This window comes from Canis aureus, chromosome 28, assembly GCF_053574225.1.
Source record: "Canis aureus isolate CA01 chromosome 28, VMU_Caureus_v.1.0, whole genome shotgun sequence".
NCBI lineage: Eukaryota > Metazoa > Chordata > Mammalia > Carnivora > Canidae > Canis > Canis aureus.
This window is the reverse complement of record NC_135638.1, coordinates 9,904,405-9,921,543: the sequence shown is the minus strand read 5'-3', so window position 1 is coordinate 9,921,543 and position 17,139 is coordinate 9,904,405. Positions and strand designations below refer to the sequence as shown.

The 17,139-nt window shown below is 39.3% G+C and overlaps 1 protein-coding gene across 1 annotated transcript; it reads left to right on the top strand.

Moving 5' to 3' along the window:
- On the top strand, positions 1–16,189 carry CA2 (carbonic anhydrase 2). The gene is made up of 7 exons (XM_077876377.1): positions 1–160; positions 1,235–1,432; positions 9,575–9,693; positions 10,189–10,281; positions 11,837–11,899; positions 13,755–13,910; positions 15,374–16,189. The coding sequence occupies exons 1-7, from the start codon at positions 127–129 to the stop codon at positions 15,491–15,493; spliced, it is 783 nt and encodes a 260-aa protein (XP_077732503.1). The 5' UTR covers positions 1–126; the 3' UTR covers positions 15,494–16,189.
- Positions 16,190–17,139: the final 950 nt, after the last annotated feature.

The following is a 17,139-nucleotide window of genomic DNA, read 5'->3' as shown; positions in this document are numbered from 1 at the left end:
CCCGGAGTTGGCGGGAGCCTATAAAAGACGCTGACGGCGCGACCCGCGGCCACACGGTGCAGGCTCCCGAGCAGCCGCCGCTCGCCCGGCGCCCGCTCCCGCCCTGCCTCGACCCGCGGCGCGACCATGGCCCATCACTGGGGCTACGCCAAGCACAACGGTGAGTGCACACGGAGGGCTGCGCGGAGGCGGCGGCCCCGGCCCAGCCCCGACCCCGACCCCGACCCCGGCCCGGCCCCGCACCTGCCGTTCCGCGCGGCTGCGGTCCGAGCGCCCCGGGGAGGCGTCCCCGCCCCCCCCCCCCCCCCCCGCGCCCCAGTCACCGTCGAGGAATCCCCGCGGCCGCCCGAGGCGCGCAGCTCAGCCCCGGGCCCGAGCCCGGACGGTCCCGAGCATCCTACCCGGGCCCAGGAGGGAGCGAGGAAGGGTTGTGCAGGGGGAGCATCCCGGTCGTTGATGGCACAAAAGTAGGGCGCCCCCCTGCTCCCCGCCGACACACCTCAGCCTCAGCACCACCTGTGGCTGGGGCGCCCGACACCGACCGTCCCGGGGCATTTTCGTGGGCCGGTTCGAGCCCCTGGCGGTGATTTCTGAGTTTTTCCCATCATCTCCCATCCCCTAATGTTGGGGGTTGGAGAGGGGGAGGGGGGTGTCCCCGGGAACCCGGCTTTATAGCGCGGCGGGTGATGGGGTTCCCCAGAGCCACCCCAGCCACGCCGCGGGGGGGGGGGAGAAGCCTTGCGCATCTGGCGGGGGGGGCGGAGCTCCCCAGGTGCTGCGGATCCTCTCCCTGGGAAGACAGGTGCAGGGGCCCGAGCAGTGACTCGGCCTTTACATTCAGTTGGGGGGCACCAGGGAGAAACCCCAACCTGCTCCAGGGTCTTGAATGGGCTCGAATACCCTAAATGCTAAGCCCAAGCCCTGACAGTAGTATCTGCCCCATCTCAGTTGCCGAATTTGATAAACCCGCTAGTATTTTTACACGGCGCTCACTCTCTGCTCAGTGAGCCTTCGTGCACTGATTCCAGCGCTCACAACTTACACGATGCAGATGCTATTACCCCATAACACAAATGAGGAAACTGAGGCACAAGGGTTTCTGCGGGGCCGTTCAGCCGAGTGGTGCCAGCCAAACCCGAGCGGAGCAGACTGGCTCCGGAATCCCTGGCCTTCCTAGGGGTCTGCTGTGCCCTTTCCCACGCTGGGGGATTCACAGGTCTCCTCTGGCCGCTAGGACCCGAGCACTGGCATAAGGACTTCCCCATCGCCAAGGGAGAGCGCCAGTCCCCCGTTGACATCGACACCAAAGCAGCCGTTCATGACCCTGCCCTGAAGTCTTTGTGCCCTTGCTACGACCAAGCGGTTTCTCAGAGGATCATCAACAACGGTCACTCTTTCAACGTGGAATTTGATGACTCCCAGGACAAAACAGGTCAGTGTTTAAAAAATAACTCTTTGCCTTTTACCCAGGAGCTACATCCCCAGCTTAATGGGAGGAATCAGGAGCAGTGGCTCAACACCACTGCTTGTCTCAGTACTCTAAGATGCCACACTCTGCTAATCTTCATTAGGTCCCCGGCTCTGCCAAGTAGGCTAATTACTTCCAAGTGGCCTGGGGCTGTGGCGCCCCTGTACAGTTCCTGGTTTCGATGTAGGGCATTGAATAATTGTGATGATCTGCTTGTGAAAGGTCACGAAAGGCAAGGTCCCCTGGAAGTGAAGCTCAGCAACGATGGGATTTGCAGGAACTGAACTCTTGAGGGTTCTCTGTAAAAGAGTTGCTTTCCAGAATTGATCCTTTCCAATAAAAACTGTATCTTAGTGCAGTCTTCAAGGTGGCAGTGAGGGAAGTGATGCAACCCTCACCACTTGAAAGAGTGAAATGTTTTGAAACATTGTATTTATGGCTACAGATGTGCTAAACCGGGGCCCTGTATTTTGGCATCCCCCCAGGAATTCATTCCACAAATGAAGATGTTTTAGAGTTGGTGGGCATACTTGGCCCATTGCTGACAAAACCAGTTGCCATAATTTATCTGTGATAGAGCTGTTTACAGGATGCCCATTGAATGCTTCTTTTTCCTTTTAGAAACAGGAGAACAACCCCATTCAGACGTGGTAGCAGCTTTCTTTGCCCACTGGTTGATTTAATTGCCAGTGGCCTATTTTCCTGAGTGCTTTCTTCTGAAGGTCGTTGCAAACACATGATGTGTGCTGGTGGTATGGGAACCGGGAGAGCACCGGGGCAGAAAGAGAACACAGAGGACAGGGAAGCAGTCAATAATACTGTCAAAAGTTTGGAGCCATGACTGATAGTACTACTATGTACCGTGTAATTATAACCACCTTAGTTGAGTTGGCTATTCTTTTTTAGTTAGCTGTCTGATGTATTCAGTCCAGTTTGGAAAAAAATTCCCTCCTCGCCTCTTTAAAAATTTTTTTTGACACTTGACTCTCTGAAATAGTGATTCTAGAAGCCTATTGGATGGGGAATAATGTGAAGATCATCTGAGAAATGTTTTCAAGCTACCTGTGGCCTGTGTGCACCTCACCCTAGAACACACACACGCACACACATATTCTGGCATAGTATAATGACTAATTAGACTTTGATTAATTAGATTTAGTAGAGGATGCTCATTGAAGACTCCTTTAATCATTCTACTACACCGCCTTCCCAAGAAACAATGCTCAAGTGATTAAGTATAAGGAAAACAAATTTCTTTCCTTTTTGTTAAGGGTACTGTATATTTTGATTATAATATGACAAGGCCATAGGTCTTGGTGGTGGTGTCCATATAGAAAGGATGCTATAAAGTTTCATGTTTAGTTACTTGAAAACCAAAAAAAGTGAGCTATGTTAGTCTTTATCGATTTCTAAAAAAAAAAAAGAGGTACGATGAATGTATGTTTCTGTGCTGCCAGTGGAATCATTGTTTTCAATGAGTGTAATGTCCACCAGATATAAACCTCATTGGATGCTACGTAGAAATTGGGTACTTTTTTGGAGTAGCGAGGAAACAAATGTCTAACGAATAGAACCAGATGAGATAATTCCCTATATTCCTTACAAATCTGATCATGATGTAATTGTTACAGTAATATATTGAGAAAAGTGGATTTCAGCATTTAGTGTAGCAATTATGAGGATAGAATGGGGTCAGGTAGCCATGGAATCAAATTCTAGCTCTGCCGCTATCTAGCTCAGTGGCCCTGGGAACAATAGCAACTCAGTCTCTCTAATTTTTAGTTTCCTTAACTGTAAAATTGGAGTAATGGTAGGATCTACCACAGAGGAAGGATTAAATGGGACGGTAGATATAAAGCACCTCGCCCAGCACCTGGCACATAGTAATTCCTCAATAAGTGACCATTGATTGCTGTTTCCATGTCTTCACACCATTTGGCTGCTTTTATTAGGCAATTGCTGTAGTGATTGAACCTGTGGTAAGATTTCTGAAGAAAGTTTCTAATTAGCTGTCAGATTACCTGCCATCACTTGATGGGACTTAAAAATTCTATTTTTATATGCTCCTGAACATCTCACTTGTCGTATTAAAGTGTGTACTGATTTTATATATGATGTCACTACATAGTTATATGTTTTCGCTTGAGTATGTCAAGTTCTGATCGATTTCTACACAAGCAGTCACTGGTTAGAACTAGCCACACTTTTCTAACTACTTCTCCTGGTGAGTAACACATACATTATTAAAACCCATGTTTAGATTGTGAAACAAGTAGTTCTGAAAGGGTCTCAAGCCCATGTCTTTAAAGACACCTGTGTTCTTCTCTCTCTCTCTCTCTCTATGTATATATATATATGCACACACACATATATATTATATAGCATATCTATAAATTTATAGCATCTATCTATCTATCTATCTATCTATCTATCATCTATCTATCTAAAACAATAACAAAACCGTTCCTAACGTCAATTAAATGCAAGATCAGCTAGGTACCATGAAGGTGGGCTAGAGGCCTGGTCTCTTTCCTGTTTCTCTAGAATTCAGGCTGGGGATATCTAAAGTGGAAAGACACAGAAAAAAACAGATGCTGACAGTGACACTGGTGAGCCCAACGAGGACATACATATTCCAAGGAGCTATGGAAACATGAAAGAGACTTAGGAGTCGTCCTGTGTAAAGTCAGGAAAGACTTTCCAGGGTAAATAAAAACTTGTGCTGAGGCGTGAAGGATTTTGGTGTCTTGGAGGAGACGCCGGGCAAAAAGAAGTAGGAAAGACCAGGGGATTTGAGAGAGCACAGTATGTACTCTGACAGGCAAGGAGGTGCCATAAAAACAAGGAAGAGTTAGTGTTAGAATGACTTGCTCTCCTTTAGGTATGAAAGATCCCTTTGTAACTTTGCCCATACTCTTCAACATTGCCGGTTGTTTTGGTTAAAGAAGGAAGCTCTTTTCCCCCGACTAGGATGCAGACTATATTAAAATGTTGGCATTAAGGAAAAACACACCTATAGAATAAAACGAACAATCATAACATGCAGAGAAACACCCTTTAGACTTTTTTTTTTTTTTTTAAATCCTAGGCCTGGGGCACCTGGGTGGCTCAGTGGTCTGAGCGTCTGCTTTTGGCTCAGGTCATGATCCCGGGGTTCTGGGATTGAATCCCACAGCAGGCTCCCCCTGCTTCTCCCTCTGCTTATGTCTCTGCCTCTCTCTGTTTGTCAATCACGAATAAATAAATAAAATCTTTAAAAAAAAAAAAAGGAATCCTAGATTTTCAAGTTTGAACAAATGATGGAGATACTCCAGTCAAATTCACTTAAAATAAACATGAGGAAACAATGTTTAACTGACTTGCTGGTCATCTTCTTTCTAGTTTGTCGGGTGAGACTCAAATGCCCATCACTTAAAAATAGAATTGAATAAGAATCTTTGAATGATAACCATACTTAATATTTAATGTGTACATACCATGTTTTTAAAAATTGATATGCTTTTCTGTATATTTAAGTCTAAAAGTAATTTATTCATTTTGGTCCTTTGATATTTTAAATCAACAACTGAACATCTCTTTTTTTTTTTAGGAGTTATTTTTATGGGATTAACATTTTTAGATATCTCTCATGTCTTGTTTTCTCCATTTAAGTGCGTCAGTTCATTTTATTGATTTATTGATTTTTACCTCAGTGAGATTTCAGCTTTCTGGAAGTTCTCATAGGTTTAAGTTTTCAAATATATCCTAAATATTTTCCTAGACTCAAACTAAGGTATCAGGAACTGGGGTGGTTGAGTTTATTAGTATGTTTAACTTGAGAGAATCCTTTTCAAGTGTGGAGTTAATAAAAAAAAATGTGGAGTTAACAGGCTTTAACTAGAAGTTCCCATCAATCTTCTAAATTCCTTTAAAAATAAACCACCTTTAATTAATGAAAAATGGCTAATCCTGTTAGACTTTCAAAAAATTATTAAAAAATAACTCTCCCTGCTTGAGTTCTTTTATTACTAGCTTTATCTGGGAGAAAAGAATACTAGTCAAATTATTAACTTCTGCTAACTCATTAACTTTTATTAATGAGTTTAAAACTCTCCTGCTTTATTGCAATGTTAGATGCAAATATTGAAAAACCAATGCCTGAAATTATTGAGCTGATCCACATACAACTCTTGTATCATTTCTGCTCTTTAGAAATTGAAATATTTTTATCTGTATATATTATTGCAAGAAAAAAGGAAGGAACAGATGACCTGTGCTCATTTCAAACAGACCACTGTCAGCATGACATATATGAGTCTTGCTTGATTTTCAAGGACTTGTTTTTGAAGCTTTAAAATTATCTTTCTATGAATAATTTTAAGTTAAAAGGAAACATAATAGCAACAAGTGAAAAGATTTGTCCTGCATATTGTTAATGGTGTAAGCAGAAACCTAAGTATTTATAAAACTGACCAAAGCATTCCAAACACTATATTTAATTATGTTCATGTCAAAAGAGTTTTTCTTTTTTTTTTTACTCTCATATAATTTCCATACACCTGAAACTTAAAACTTCTGTTCTCTTGATTTTTAATTGTTGTTTACCCTAGTGAAAGTGACAGCTAAACTTCTCACTATTTAAAAAGAAATGGATTGTGGACATCTTTTCCTCATTCATTTTCTTGATTCTAGTATGTCAACCCTCAGATTATTGGCTAGTGTTAAAAAAAGGAAAACAGCAATGCATGATTTAATAATTTCCAATTATTCATAAAAGAAGATTGTTTATCTGCTGGAAAATGCTGCATTTTTAGTAGACTTAGTCTTTTACTTCATTAATAAGAAATCCTTTAAATTTGAATTTTAAACTAAAGATTATTGAAAATGGCTTCTTTGTATTTTGAATATAAGAGACATTATTGATATTTGCTAAGGTCTTTAGTTTGTTTTTTGGCTACATCTTATGTTAAGTAATAATAAAGTGATTAGTAAGAAAGCATTTAAAAATGTTAAATTTTCAGTTTGCTTGTAACTGGAGTGAATGTCTTAATTTTCACAAAAAACATAATTTACATAATTTCTCTAAGTAATATATATATAGGAAGACAGATTATAATATAATTAGTGCTTATTTTGTGTGTTGTATATGCAGTATGTGTAACTGATGGCAGATCATAGAAATTAAAATTAGCTGGAGCTCTTGGTGTTGAGATTTGGATTTAAATTAAGTTTTGGGAATCTTGAAAAAGGTGTCCTAGTGGAAAACTCCACTTATATCTCTCCCATTCCCGTGGAACACATTTCTGTGATACAATAAATCATTGACTCTCCAGAGCCCCCACTAACATGGCTGGATTTTAAAGAAGAAAAATATACTCAGTCTGCAGTTTCTGCTATTTTTTTCAAATTTTTTTTGGCATCATCAAAACAGACTTGATTTTAAACTGGGACAGTTTAGTAGTGGCATATAGTAATCAAAATAAGTAAATAAATAAGTAGATCTGGAAAAAGTGCAAGCTCTCTGTCTTTCAACCAAATATCTTTTTTATTTTGCAAATAAAAAAAATATGCCACCTTTATTACAGTTTGTAGTAATTTATTATAACAATGTTTTTGGGAGGGCTTCATTGACTAAACTCCATGCTAAGAATTGGCTGAGAAATAGCTAATGAGCTGAAGAAGACGAGAAATGGTTCTTTTTGTGCAACTAAATTTTAAGAATTGAATAACCTCTCCTAGGTACCATGGGCTCCTAATCTACATAGCAACATAGTTTTATTTTAACAGGAGCTAAAACAGGTGTCTGGTAATAATAGATAAGCACTGAGTGTGTTTAATTATTGAACCTGGAGCATTTTTTTTTTTTTTTAGTATTAGCAAAGCTTATTTAATAAAAGCTCATATACATTCTTGCCTAATTCTAAATGTTCTCTGAAATAAGTAAGTTAGGCTGGAATCTTAAGATCTGCAAGGGAGTGAGTAAGAATAGGAAATAGCAACTAAGCTTTATTGTTTTTAAAATTTAAGATTCTGATATGATTCTTCACAGGGAAAGGAGATACATTTAGAAAGATAAGTTATCTTGGATGCCTAATATAGTTTCATTTTATTTTCATTTATTTTGCCACTTGGTAGAATTAATGATGCAGATTATTTGCTTTTCATGGTCAGCCAGTTAGTAGCTTTAAAGTCATTGTAAAGGAATTGTTTCAGTACGAATTTATTTCATAAATATATATTTTGTGTTGAGGGTATATCATTATGAAAAATGGAAATTCTTTCATTTTTGAAAAAGCCTAGAGAAAAGGGCAGATAAGGCTAATTCTTTCCTTACAGCAGAATTCCTAGATTAAAAAAAAAAAACTTTTACAATAATTTGTTTTTAAGTCTCAAAAGATGTGATTTTATCAGAATATATCCAAATTGATATTTCTTAGCAGATCTATAATATAACACCACTTATAATTGGTTCTCTCTTTTTTTTCCATTCCTTCTTTTTTTTTTTTTTTTCCCCTCCTGGCCTATTGTAAAGCAGAACTGGCAACCAGAGATTACATCAAAAGCCATAGGAAAGGCCTCAATGTCTTCCAGCCAGCTCTATTTTTTACTTTGGGTAGATGAATGGGTGTTGCTACCGTCTATGTGTATTTGGGCGAAGTTAAGCAAAGTTGATTATTCAGACTTTGTTGCTTTGTTTGGCAAAGCCAAAGTAAGTTTGAGCTTATTAGCTTATAGAATTATAACCCAAAGCCAATAAATAATACACTTATAACAACAGATTGTGGAATTAAAATAATTGTAAAAGCTTTTAAATATACTGGTAAAATTTCCTTAATGTGCATATAACTTAAAAAGTTTTATGGAGAGGATGGAGGAGAAACTGATTTCTTACTATTTTAATTCTCTGTAACACATAGCTCATTAATTATCTGCAAAGAGATTGTAGTCTAAGAAGATGACATCTAGTCATATTCTTCTGTTTCATGTTTTACTCTAACAAAATTACATTAATACCAGAAGAGTAGAATCGTAAGACAGGTACTAAAGTTAGAATTTTAAGTTTCTGGAGATAATAGAGTACTGCGTATGTTACATGACCAGCAAATTCTTAGTGAAGTAATAAGCAATTGAATGGATCCACTCTACAGATGAGGAAATTAAGGTCGGAAATGTTCCAATAAAAAAATCTTAATGGGAAGAATGCATGGGTGGCTCAGTCAGTTAAACAGCTGACTTTTAGTTTCGGTTCAGGTCACGATCTCAGGGTCCTGGGACCAAACAAGGGTCAGGCTCCACTGGGAACCTGCTTGAGATTCTCTCTCCTTCGCCCTCTGCCTCTCCCCCTATTCATGCATACTCTCTCTCTCTCTCTCCCTCTTTCTAAAATAAATAAATAAATCTTAAAAAAATTTGTTTCTTTATGGGACAAAGCTAGTTAGTAACAGTGACAATCCAAATTCTGAAGAATTTGGGAAGCCAGGGCAAGGAAAATTGGATATTGTACTAAGATCAATGGAATGCTTATTGTTTCACAAATTCTGGGATGGAATAACAGGTGGTTAGCAAAGCAGGTGGTGGGACAGCCATTGGGCCGTGTAGAACCGAGGTTCCCACGTTTGTTAAGTGTGTGCTGCAGACCTGCATTGGCAAGCAGCTGCATGGGCAGTTCCTCAGTGATTCACAGAGGACTTAATAATTCCACCTAAAATTTCCTCTCTCTGAACCAGAATCTATGACTCTTGAACAAACCCAGGAGAGAAGTATCACTGTGCTCAGAAAACAGATGGGCAAAGCACCCATCCTTCGAGCCAACACAAGTGAGGAGAAAAGCCAGTGGAAATGATTTCGCTGAGCACTATAGACTAAACTGGAGTCTGGATTTAGTTTTCACCGAGTGAAAATGTTGCTACAGGCATAAATTTAGAACTATGAGACAGGATTAAGTTAGATTGTAATATTTAGTACTGTGTGTGTTTCATGTGCATATGTATGTGTGTGTGTGTGTATACATGGGATTGGGTGTATGTAAATACAATCATATACATATACACACTCATACACTCATATGCACATGTATAATATACATATACATATATTACATATATATATATATATTTTAAATTTTAGTGCTGAAAGGAGGACCCCTCACTGGCACTTACAGATTGATTCAGTTTCACTTTCACTGGGGTTCATCTGATGGGCAAGGTTCTGAGCATACTGTGGATAAAAAGAAATATGCTGCAGAGGTAAGATACGCTTTTTTGCTTTCCAGGGAAAAATGTAAATTGATATTCAGCATTCATTTCAAAACCTTAATTTTATAAATTCGACTCAATCTAAGTGAACCACTTTTTTTTTACAAAGGACCTTCACATTTGCTTCTTATAACTTTTACTGGTGATATTACAATTAATGCTGCAAAACACCCTCTACTACTTCCGAGGACAGCATTTGCAAAAAGTAAAATGATTTCAAATTGGAGGATCCTATTCTAATATAAATCTAGAAGTAAAATTGGTGTCTTCCCTCAAAAATATGTAATTCTTTGTCTTAGAGTTGAAGTCATTTGCTGTTATGCTAAATAGTGGATAATTAGAATTAAAATGAAAGTTGATATTTTAAATTATCCACATTTTTACCTTCTTTAGTAACCTCTAACTCTGAAGAAAAGATCACTGAATGAAATCTGTAGATTTGATTATGTTTATCATTTATTATGGTTTTGTCTTCTACTGCTTTAGCTTCACTTGGTTCACTGGAACACCAAATATGGGGAGTTTGGAAAAGCTGTGCAGCAACCTGATGGACTGGCTGTTTTGGGCATTTTTTTGAAGGTTAGTTGATGGCCCAATTCTTTTTTTCCCTGTTCTTGAGAAAGATTAACCAAACAGAACATTCATGATAAACAGGACATTCTACAAAGAGCCTAGGAAATGCCTTTGGCTCCAAAATACTTTCAGGCTTATATCCCCCTCCATATCTGCTAGTAGCAGTTGGGATGGAGGACAAAAAAAACAAATCAGAGGTATTAATTAGGTGCTGTTTGTATGTAAATATGAAGGATGTGTACATGTGAAATGTGAAAGGAGAAAGTGGTATACTTCAGATGGCTACTGATTTTGTTTTAAAATTCATCCTTAACTAGATAGTACTGTTTCAAGATAGACAATGCTAAATTAAGATCACATTTTGGAAGGCTCAAGGACAGTGACTCAATATTGGAGAATTTCAGGCAACAGTGGGACATACAGGTTGAGCTGCCCTTTAGACAGTTGTAAAGCAAATGGAGAAAGGTCTGGGCTGGAGATTCATGGGGCTGACGTCATATGTCAACGTGGAAGCTACACATGAATATGAAATCATCCAAGGAAAGCATGAAGAGGGAGATGATAAAGCTGCTGAGCATGCAGTCCTGAGATATTGCAAAATGTAAGACATTTAAGACAGTGAGAAAGATGCTAATGAAATGACTAAAAAGGAATACAAGAGTCCAGGGAACTTGCTGAGGCTGGAGGACAGAAGGAAAGCCAGAGGAGAGAATTTCAAAAAGGAGAGAAGTCAATAGTATAAAATCGCCCCCCTCCCCCTTTTTTAAACATAGACAGAGGGAGAGGCAGGCTTCTTACAGGCAGTAGCCCATTGTGGGACTCGATTCCAGGACTCCAGGATCACGCCCCAAGCTGAAGGCAGATGCTCAACTGCTGAGCCACCCGAGGCGCCTCTACTTTGAATACTTTTTTTTTAAAGATTTTTTTTATTTATTCATGAGAGACACACAGAGAGAGAGAGAGAGAGAGAGAGAGAGAGAGCTGAGCCACCCCAGGCACCTCTACTTTGAATACTTTTCTTTTTTTAAGATTTTTTTTATTTATTCATGAGAGACACACACCGAGAGAGAGAGAGAGAGAGAGAGAGAGAGAGAGAGGCAGAGACACAGGCAGAGGGAGAAGCAGGCTCCATGCAGGGAGCCTGATGTGGGACTGATCCCGGGTCTGCAGGATCAGGCCCTGGGCTGAAGGCAGAGCTAAACCGCTGAGCCACCCGGGCTGCCCAATAGTATTAAAATCCTGCAAGGTTAAGGTAGGCACTTGAACAGTGTCCTTTGATATGGCAGTTGGAGGGCAGTTGGAGGTCACTGGTGACTTTTGAGAGGGTAGATTCAGGGGAACTATGGGGTGGGGTGGGGGGGCGGGTAGCAGAGGGAAGTTGTCAGTGGAAATAGGGAAGTTCATGGTGCCAAAGTAATCAAAGTGAGATGGATGGATGGCACCTAGCAAGTGGTAGACCTTGGTGCACTACTTGGAAATGTTTTATGGTAGAGCTGCCCAAATCAAAACTGATGTAGTGCCAACTGGATTACAATGCCTTGTATGTTGTGTCTTCTTATAGATTGGTGGTGCCAATCCAGGCCTACAAAAAATCCTTGATGCGCTGGATTCCATAAAAACAAAGGTACCATTGAATTTTCTGCTACCTCAATAGAGTACCTATTTTTTATATCCCACTGATTTTAGGAAACTTTTTGGATTACATTGAATCGTCGTAGTTTGACATGTAGTGTTTTTGATGAGGAGTTAATAAAGGTAAAATGTTGCTTATATGTTTATTTAACTTTTCTTTATCCAAAAGATGATCCTAATGCTGGTGTGATTTTCGGCTTGCATTTATTTAATCTTGCTTCCCCAACATTTGAACATTCATATACAAGAGTCAGAGAATTCTCACGACTGCAAAGAAACTGAAAGATCAACTGGTCAAATTATTCACCCATTCATGCAACAGATATTTGCTGAGTACTTACTCCATGCCAATCACCTTGTTAATTTGGGAGATGTAATGGTGAGCGTGAAGAATTTTCCACCCCATGTTTAAATTCTCTTTATGGCAGAGCCATGTTTAGGTAATTGAACATCTTTTAAATATAATCACCAAGGGCAGCTCTGGCTCTTTAAAGCTCATCCTCAACCTGAAGCCTCATTACCTTCTGAAAGGCTCATTCATTACTGACCCTTTTGAGCCATGTAGATTAACCTGATTCAAAAACACTAATTTAAAAAAGATATATGTACATTGCAGCATTATTTACAATAGCCAAGATACAGAAATAGCCTAACTGTCCAAAAAGGGATGAATGGATAAAGAAATGTGAGATACACACACACACACACAATGGAGTATTGCCCAGTCCTAATAAAGGAAGGAAATCTTGCTATTGATGACAATGTGGATGGACCTTGGGGGCATTAAGCTAAATGAAATAAGTCAGACAGAAAAAGACAAATACCACATGATCTCACTTATATGTGGACTCTAAAAGGCAAACAAAAACAAACGCACACACACAAAAATGGGCCCATAGATACAGAAAACAGATTGATGGTTATTCAGAGGTGGGGGGCGGTAGGTGAAGGGGATCAAAAGGTACAAACTTCCAGTTATAAAATAAATAAGTCATGGGGATATAATGTACAGCATGGTGACTATCATTGATAATACTGTGCTGCATATTTGAAAGTTGCTAAGAGAGTAGATTTTCAAAGTTCTCATCAGCAGAGAAAAAAATATTAGTAACCAGGCATGGTGATCATTTTGCAATATATGCAAATATCAAATCATTATGTTGGACACCTGGAGATAATATAATAATATGTGTTAATTATACCTCAGTAAAACAAACAAAAAAAAGTAAAAAATGTGATTATGATTGCTGTTTCTTTTGACTCCATTCTCTCATAGCCTTTTATCTACCCCCAGACTAGTTATCTTTAGTTCCCTTTAACTATTCCCATACAACAATGTTCTCTCTTTGTGACAACCTTGTTGCTCTATCCTATGCTGTTTGCATCTATTGTTTTTAAAGTGTGGTATCCAGAAAGAAAAGCGGTTCTTTAGTACTGTGGTAGCCATCAGATAGGGTAGCAAGACAAAAAGATACTCTATTTTTGTTATTGCAGCCTAAAATTGCATTATTTCGGTGGCAGCAGTTTCACTTTAAATATTGATCACACTTAATAGCTTAATGGAAATTATAAGGAATGATTTTAGAGGAAAAGATGAGTATTGGACACGTGAAAATACTATAGTCGGGTTCTCTTGCCCATCTCTGCTCACCTATATTTCCAAGTCAAATGTCTTTTGTTAATTTCTTTTTACTTTGATTTCTGGTTGAACATGGGACTTCTCTTTAAAAAAAAAAAAAAAAAAAAAAGTTCTGGCAACCAGAGGGGAATATTTGTTTCCTAATCTCCTGCCTTCCTCCCACTCTGACCACGTGGCATTTGTCGCCTGTGTGTTTGTCTTATCCTAGGGTAAGAGTGCTGACTTCACTAACTTTGACCCCCGTGGCCTCCTTCCTGAAAGCTTGGACTACTGGACCTACCCAGGCTCACTGACCACTCCTCCCCTTCTGGAATGCGTGACCTGGATTGTGCTCAAGGAGCCCATCAGCGTTAGCAGTGAGCAGGTGGGTTTTCTAAACTGAAGTGTAGAGCATTTCATGGAGCGTGGCTTTTGGAGTCGGACAGGCCTGGGGTTGAATCTCCTCCTGCTGCTTCTAGCTGTGGAACTACCATCCATAACAGTGCTTAGTGGATAAACAGAATTTAAGAAATATTTGCTGTGATTAGCCACATCCTTAGACAGTTTGTTTGCTCTATAAAATTGGATGATCATGAGCAATAAGGGAGAAAGATATCTGTCGTATAATAAATGCTTTTATCTAGGCTACAGGGAAACTGAGGACAATGAGATTCCATATTCGAGCTTACGCGGATAGCGGTGGTAACTCACGGCCAACTGTTCACTCACATAAGAGCTTATGGCGGTTTTATTTGTATTGGAATACATTTCTGAATTCTGACAAAAGTCAAAGCCATCCCTGGGAGGAAAAATATCTATCAAAACTCGGTCCAGTTCCTTGAATAGGCTGGACCAGACTCGTCCCTTTCTCATACAATATAGTTAATGATGTTCAAGTATTCGTGCAGCTTCTAAGTCACTGATCGTACCCCCAGACTGTCTCTGTTCCCCACACGGCTGAAATGTAGAAAGTGGACACTCCTCTTTCAGGAGGATTCACAAGAACCTGGATCCTGGATAATTTAATTAATGTTGCAGTAGCTGATTGACATTGAAGTTGACTTCGAGGGGTGAGACTGAGGGACTGTTACTGGACCAAAGAGGTCAAGTTAGAGGCTGTTGATCCATGGGCTGCCTTATTACTGCCCCAACCATCCTTTTTCATTTAGATCAAGACTCGGCAAAGGGAAGGGAGGTTCCATTTTGCAAAAACAACCTCAAAGACGTAGGAGAGCATTTGAAGACTACCTGTGTCACATCATTGAGCCAGGGAGCTGAAAGGAGGTTAAAAGGGACTAAAAATCAGCCAATGTCAAGGGTTCAAAATCCAAGTTTGAGCAACTTCATTTCTGTGTTCCTATACATTTAAGCAGAGATGCCAGCCGATGACTTGTCCCCCAGGCCTTGTGGACCCTGGACCACTTTATCCAGTTGTACGGATGCTGTAGTTTGTCTTCCTGGGACAGAAAACAAACTCTATAATATGGATCTACAATGTTTATTATTATTTTACATCTCAGAGGTGTTCTGTAGACTTTTGAGATTTGACTTTAAAAGTAAAAGAGGAAAAAAACAGGCTCACTGAAAGTTTCCTTCCAAACTGTACCTGTTTCCTTCCATATTGTACCAGCAATCTTGGGTGTGTTTTCTAGAAATTGATTTGTTATCTAAAAGCATACATATATGATGTTTATGGGATTATATGTTTATGGGGAACCAAAGTGAACTTTGAACATCGATACGTGGTCCTGTGAATGTTGGAGAATGTATCTCAGGATGTAACACAAGCACATAAATGCATACTATTGTGAAACCTGTATTTTTGATTTTTTTTGTTTTGCCTTTTAGATGCTGAAATTCCGTAAGCTTAATTTCAATAAGGAGGGCGAACCTGAAGAATTGATGATGGACAACTGGCGCCCAGCTCAGCCACTGCACAGCAGGCAAATTAATGCTTCTTTCAAATAAAATGGCCCCAGAGCCCATGTCCAAATAATGGATCTTTGGGTTTTCCCTTAGCTAAGCACAAATCTACCTTGGTGAATCGGACCTTGCCTGCTTTGCATCTGGTTTTCTAGATCCTTTATCTTTTACCTGATGTGCTCATTAGTAAAATGTGAAGAACTTGACCAGTTGTCATGCTTGACGGCATTTCTGTGACTGGTGCTTTGCTTATGGTAACAGCCTTTCTGTACTAGAGAATATAATATAAGGAATAGGAGAAAAAGTACCTTGACTTTGTTCATAGCACATGGGGTGATGAGCGTTGACAATTGTTAAAATTGCTAAGTTTAAAACCTAGGAAAGTCAAATGATTGAGTGCAAATCCATACCATGAGGTAAATTGAGCTGTGTGATGTAAATCAGGTAAAATGATCATGATTCTGTGTAATGTAAATCAGATAAAATAAATGTTCGTGATTCCAAGATGTTATATTAAAGAAAAAATTTTAAATTCTTATATATTTGTAGCAATGCTATCTTAAATATGAATTATGTTGTAATTGAGTGACTTTTGAATTACAGAGCTGTAAATGAAGTATTATCTGTAAAAATTGTTATAATTATAGTTGTGATACAGAGTATATTTCCATTCAAATGATATATCATAACTTAATAAATATTGTATTTTAGATATATTCTCTAATAAAATTTGGACTTCTACTTTGGGTCATTTTCTTTTATGCTGGGCAATGGGTAATAATGGAAGAGCAAATGTGTACTTTAATGACTCCTATTAATTCATTATTAATAATAAGCCATCATACTTGGGTTCTCATAATTGTGGGAATTTCCATAAAAGGAAAAATCCTGAAGGTCATTTACTATTTGCCAAGAGCCCTTTTAGGTGCTTTCTGAGCGCTCATTCACGTGATCTTCATGAATGAATGAATCCTACAAGAGAAAGGTGCACATGCTGAATCAATATATACTCCTTGGAAATAAAACAAGTAAAAGTCCATTTAAAAACAAAACAAAAAGGGAATTCAGGTGGTACCCACAAGTAAAAGAGTAATCTGAGGAGTCTTAGAAAGGTAAATTATACCCTTTACATATAGGAAGAAAAATGAATACATGAAATCAAAATCTCCCACTATTATGGCTGTTCTGGATTTAGCTGTGTGCTAGACCATGGAATGAATTTTTGGCTGATGAGTTATTCCGGAAAGCCAAGTTTAACACATAACTCAAGTTCTACTCTTCGTAGAATAAAACCTCTTTGTTACTTGAGATTTAAAAAAAAAAAGTTTCTAACTCAAGGTGCCCAGTTGGCTAAGCATCTGACTCTTCATTTCGGCTCCGGTCATGATCTCAAGGTCATGAGATTGAGGCAGGCCTCGGGGCTCCGTGCTGAGTGTGGAGCCTGCTTAGGATTTTCTCTCTCTCCTTCTGCCTTGCTTGTTCTCTCTCTCTCTCAAAAAATTAAAAAAATAAATAAATAAAGTCTCTAAACTCATCTACACCCGTCACCTGCTTTACTAAAGAACTATGCTCAATTTTGTGTAGGAGAAAGATCACAGGCTTTAGAGTTTGATTTGTTTTGAATCCCAGGTCTTCTCAAACTCTCTGATCCTGGCTATAAAAAGAGGATAACATCCAGGATTATGATAATT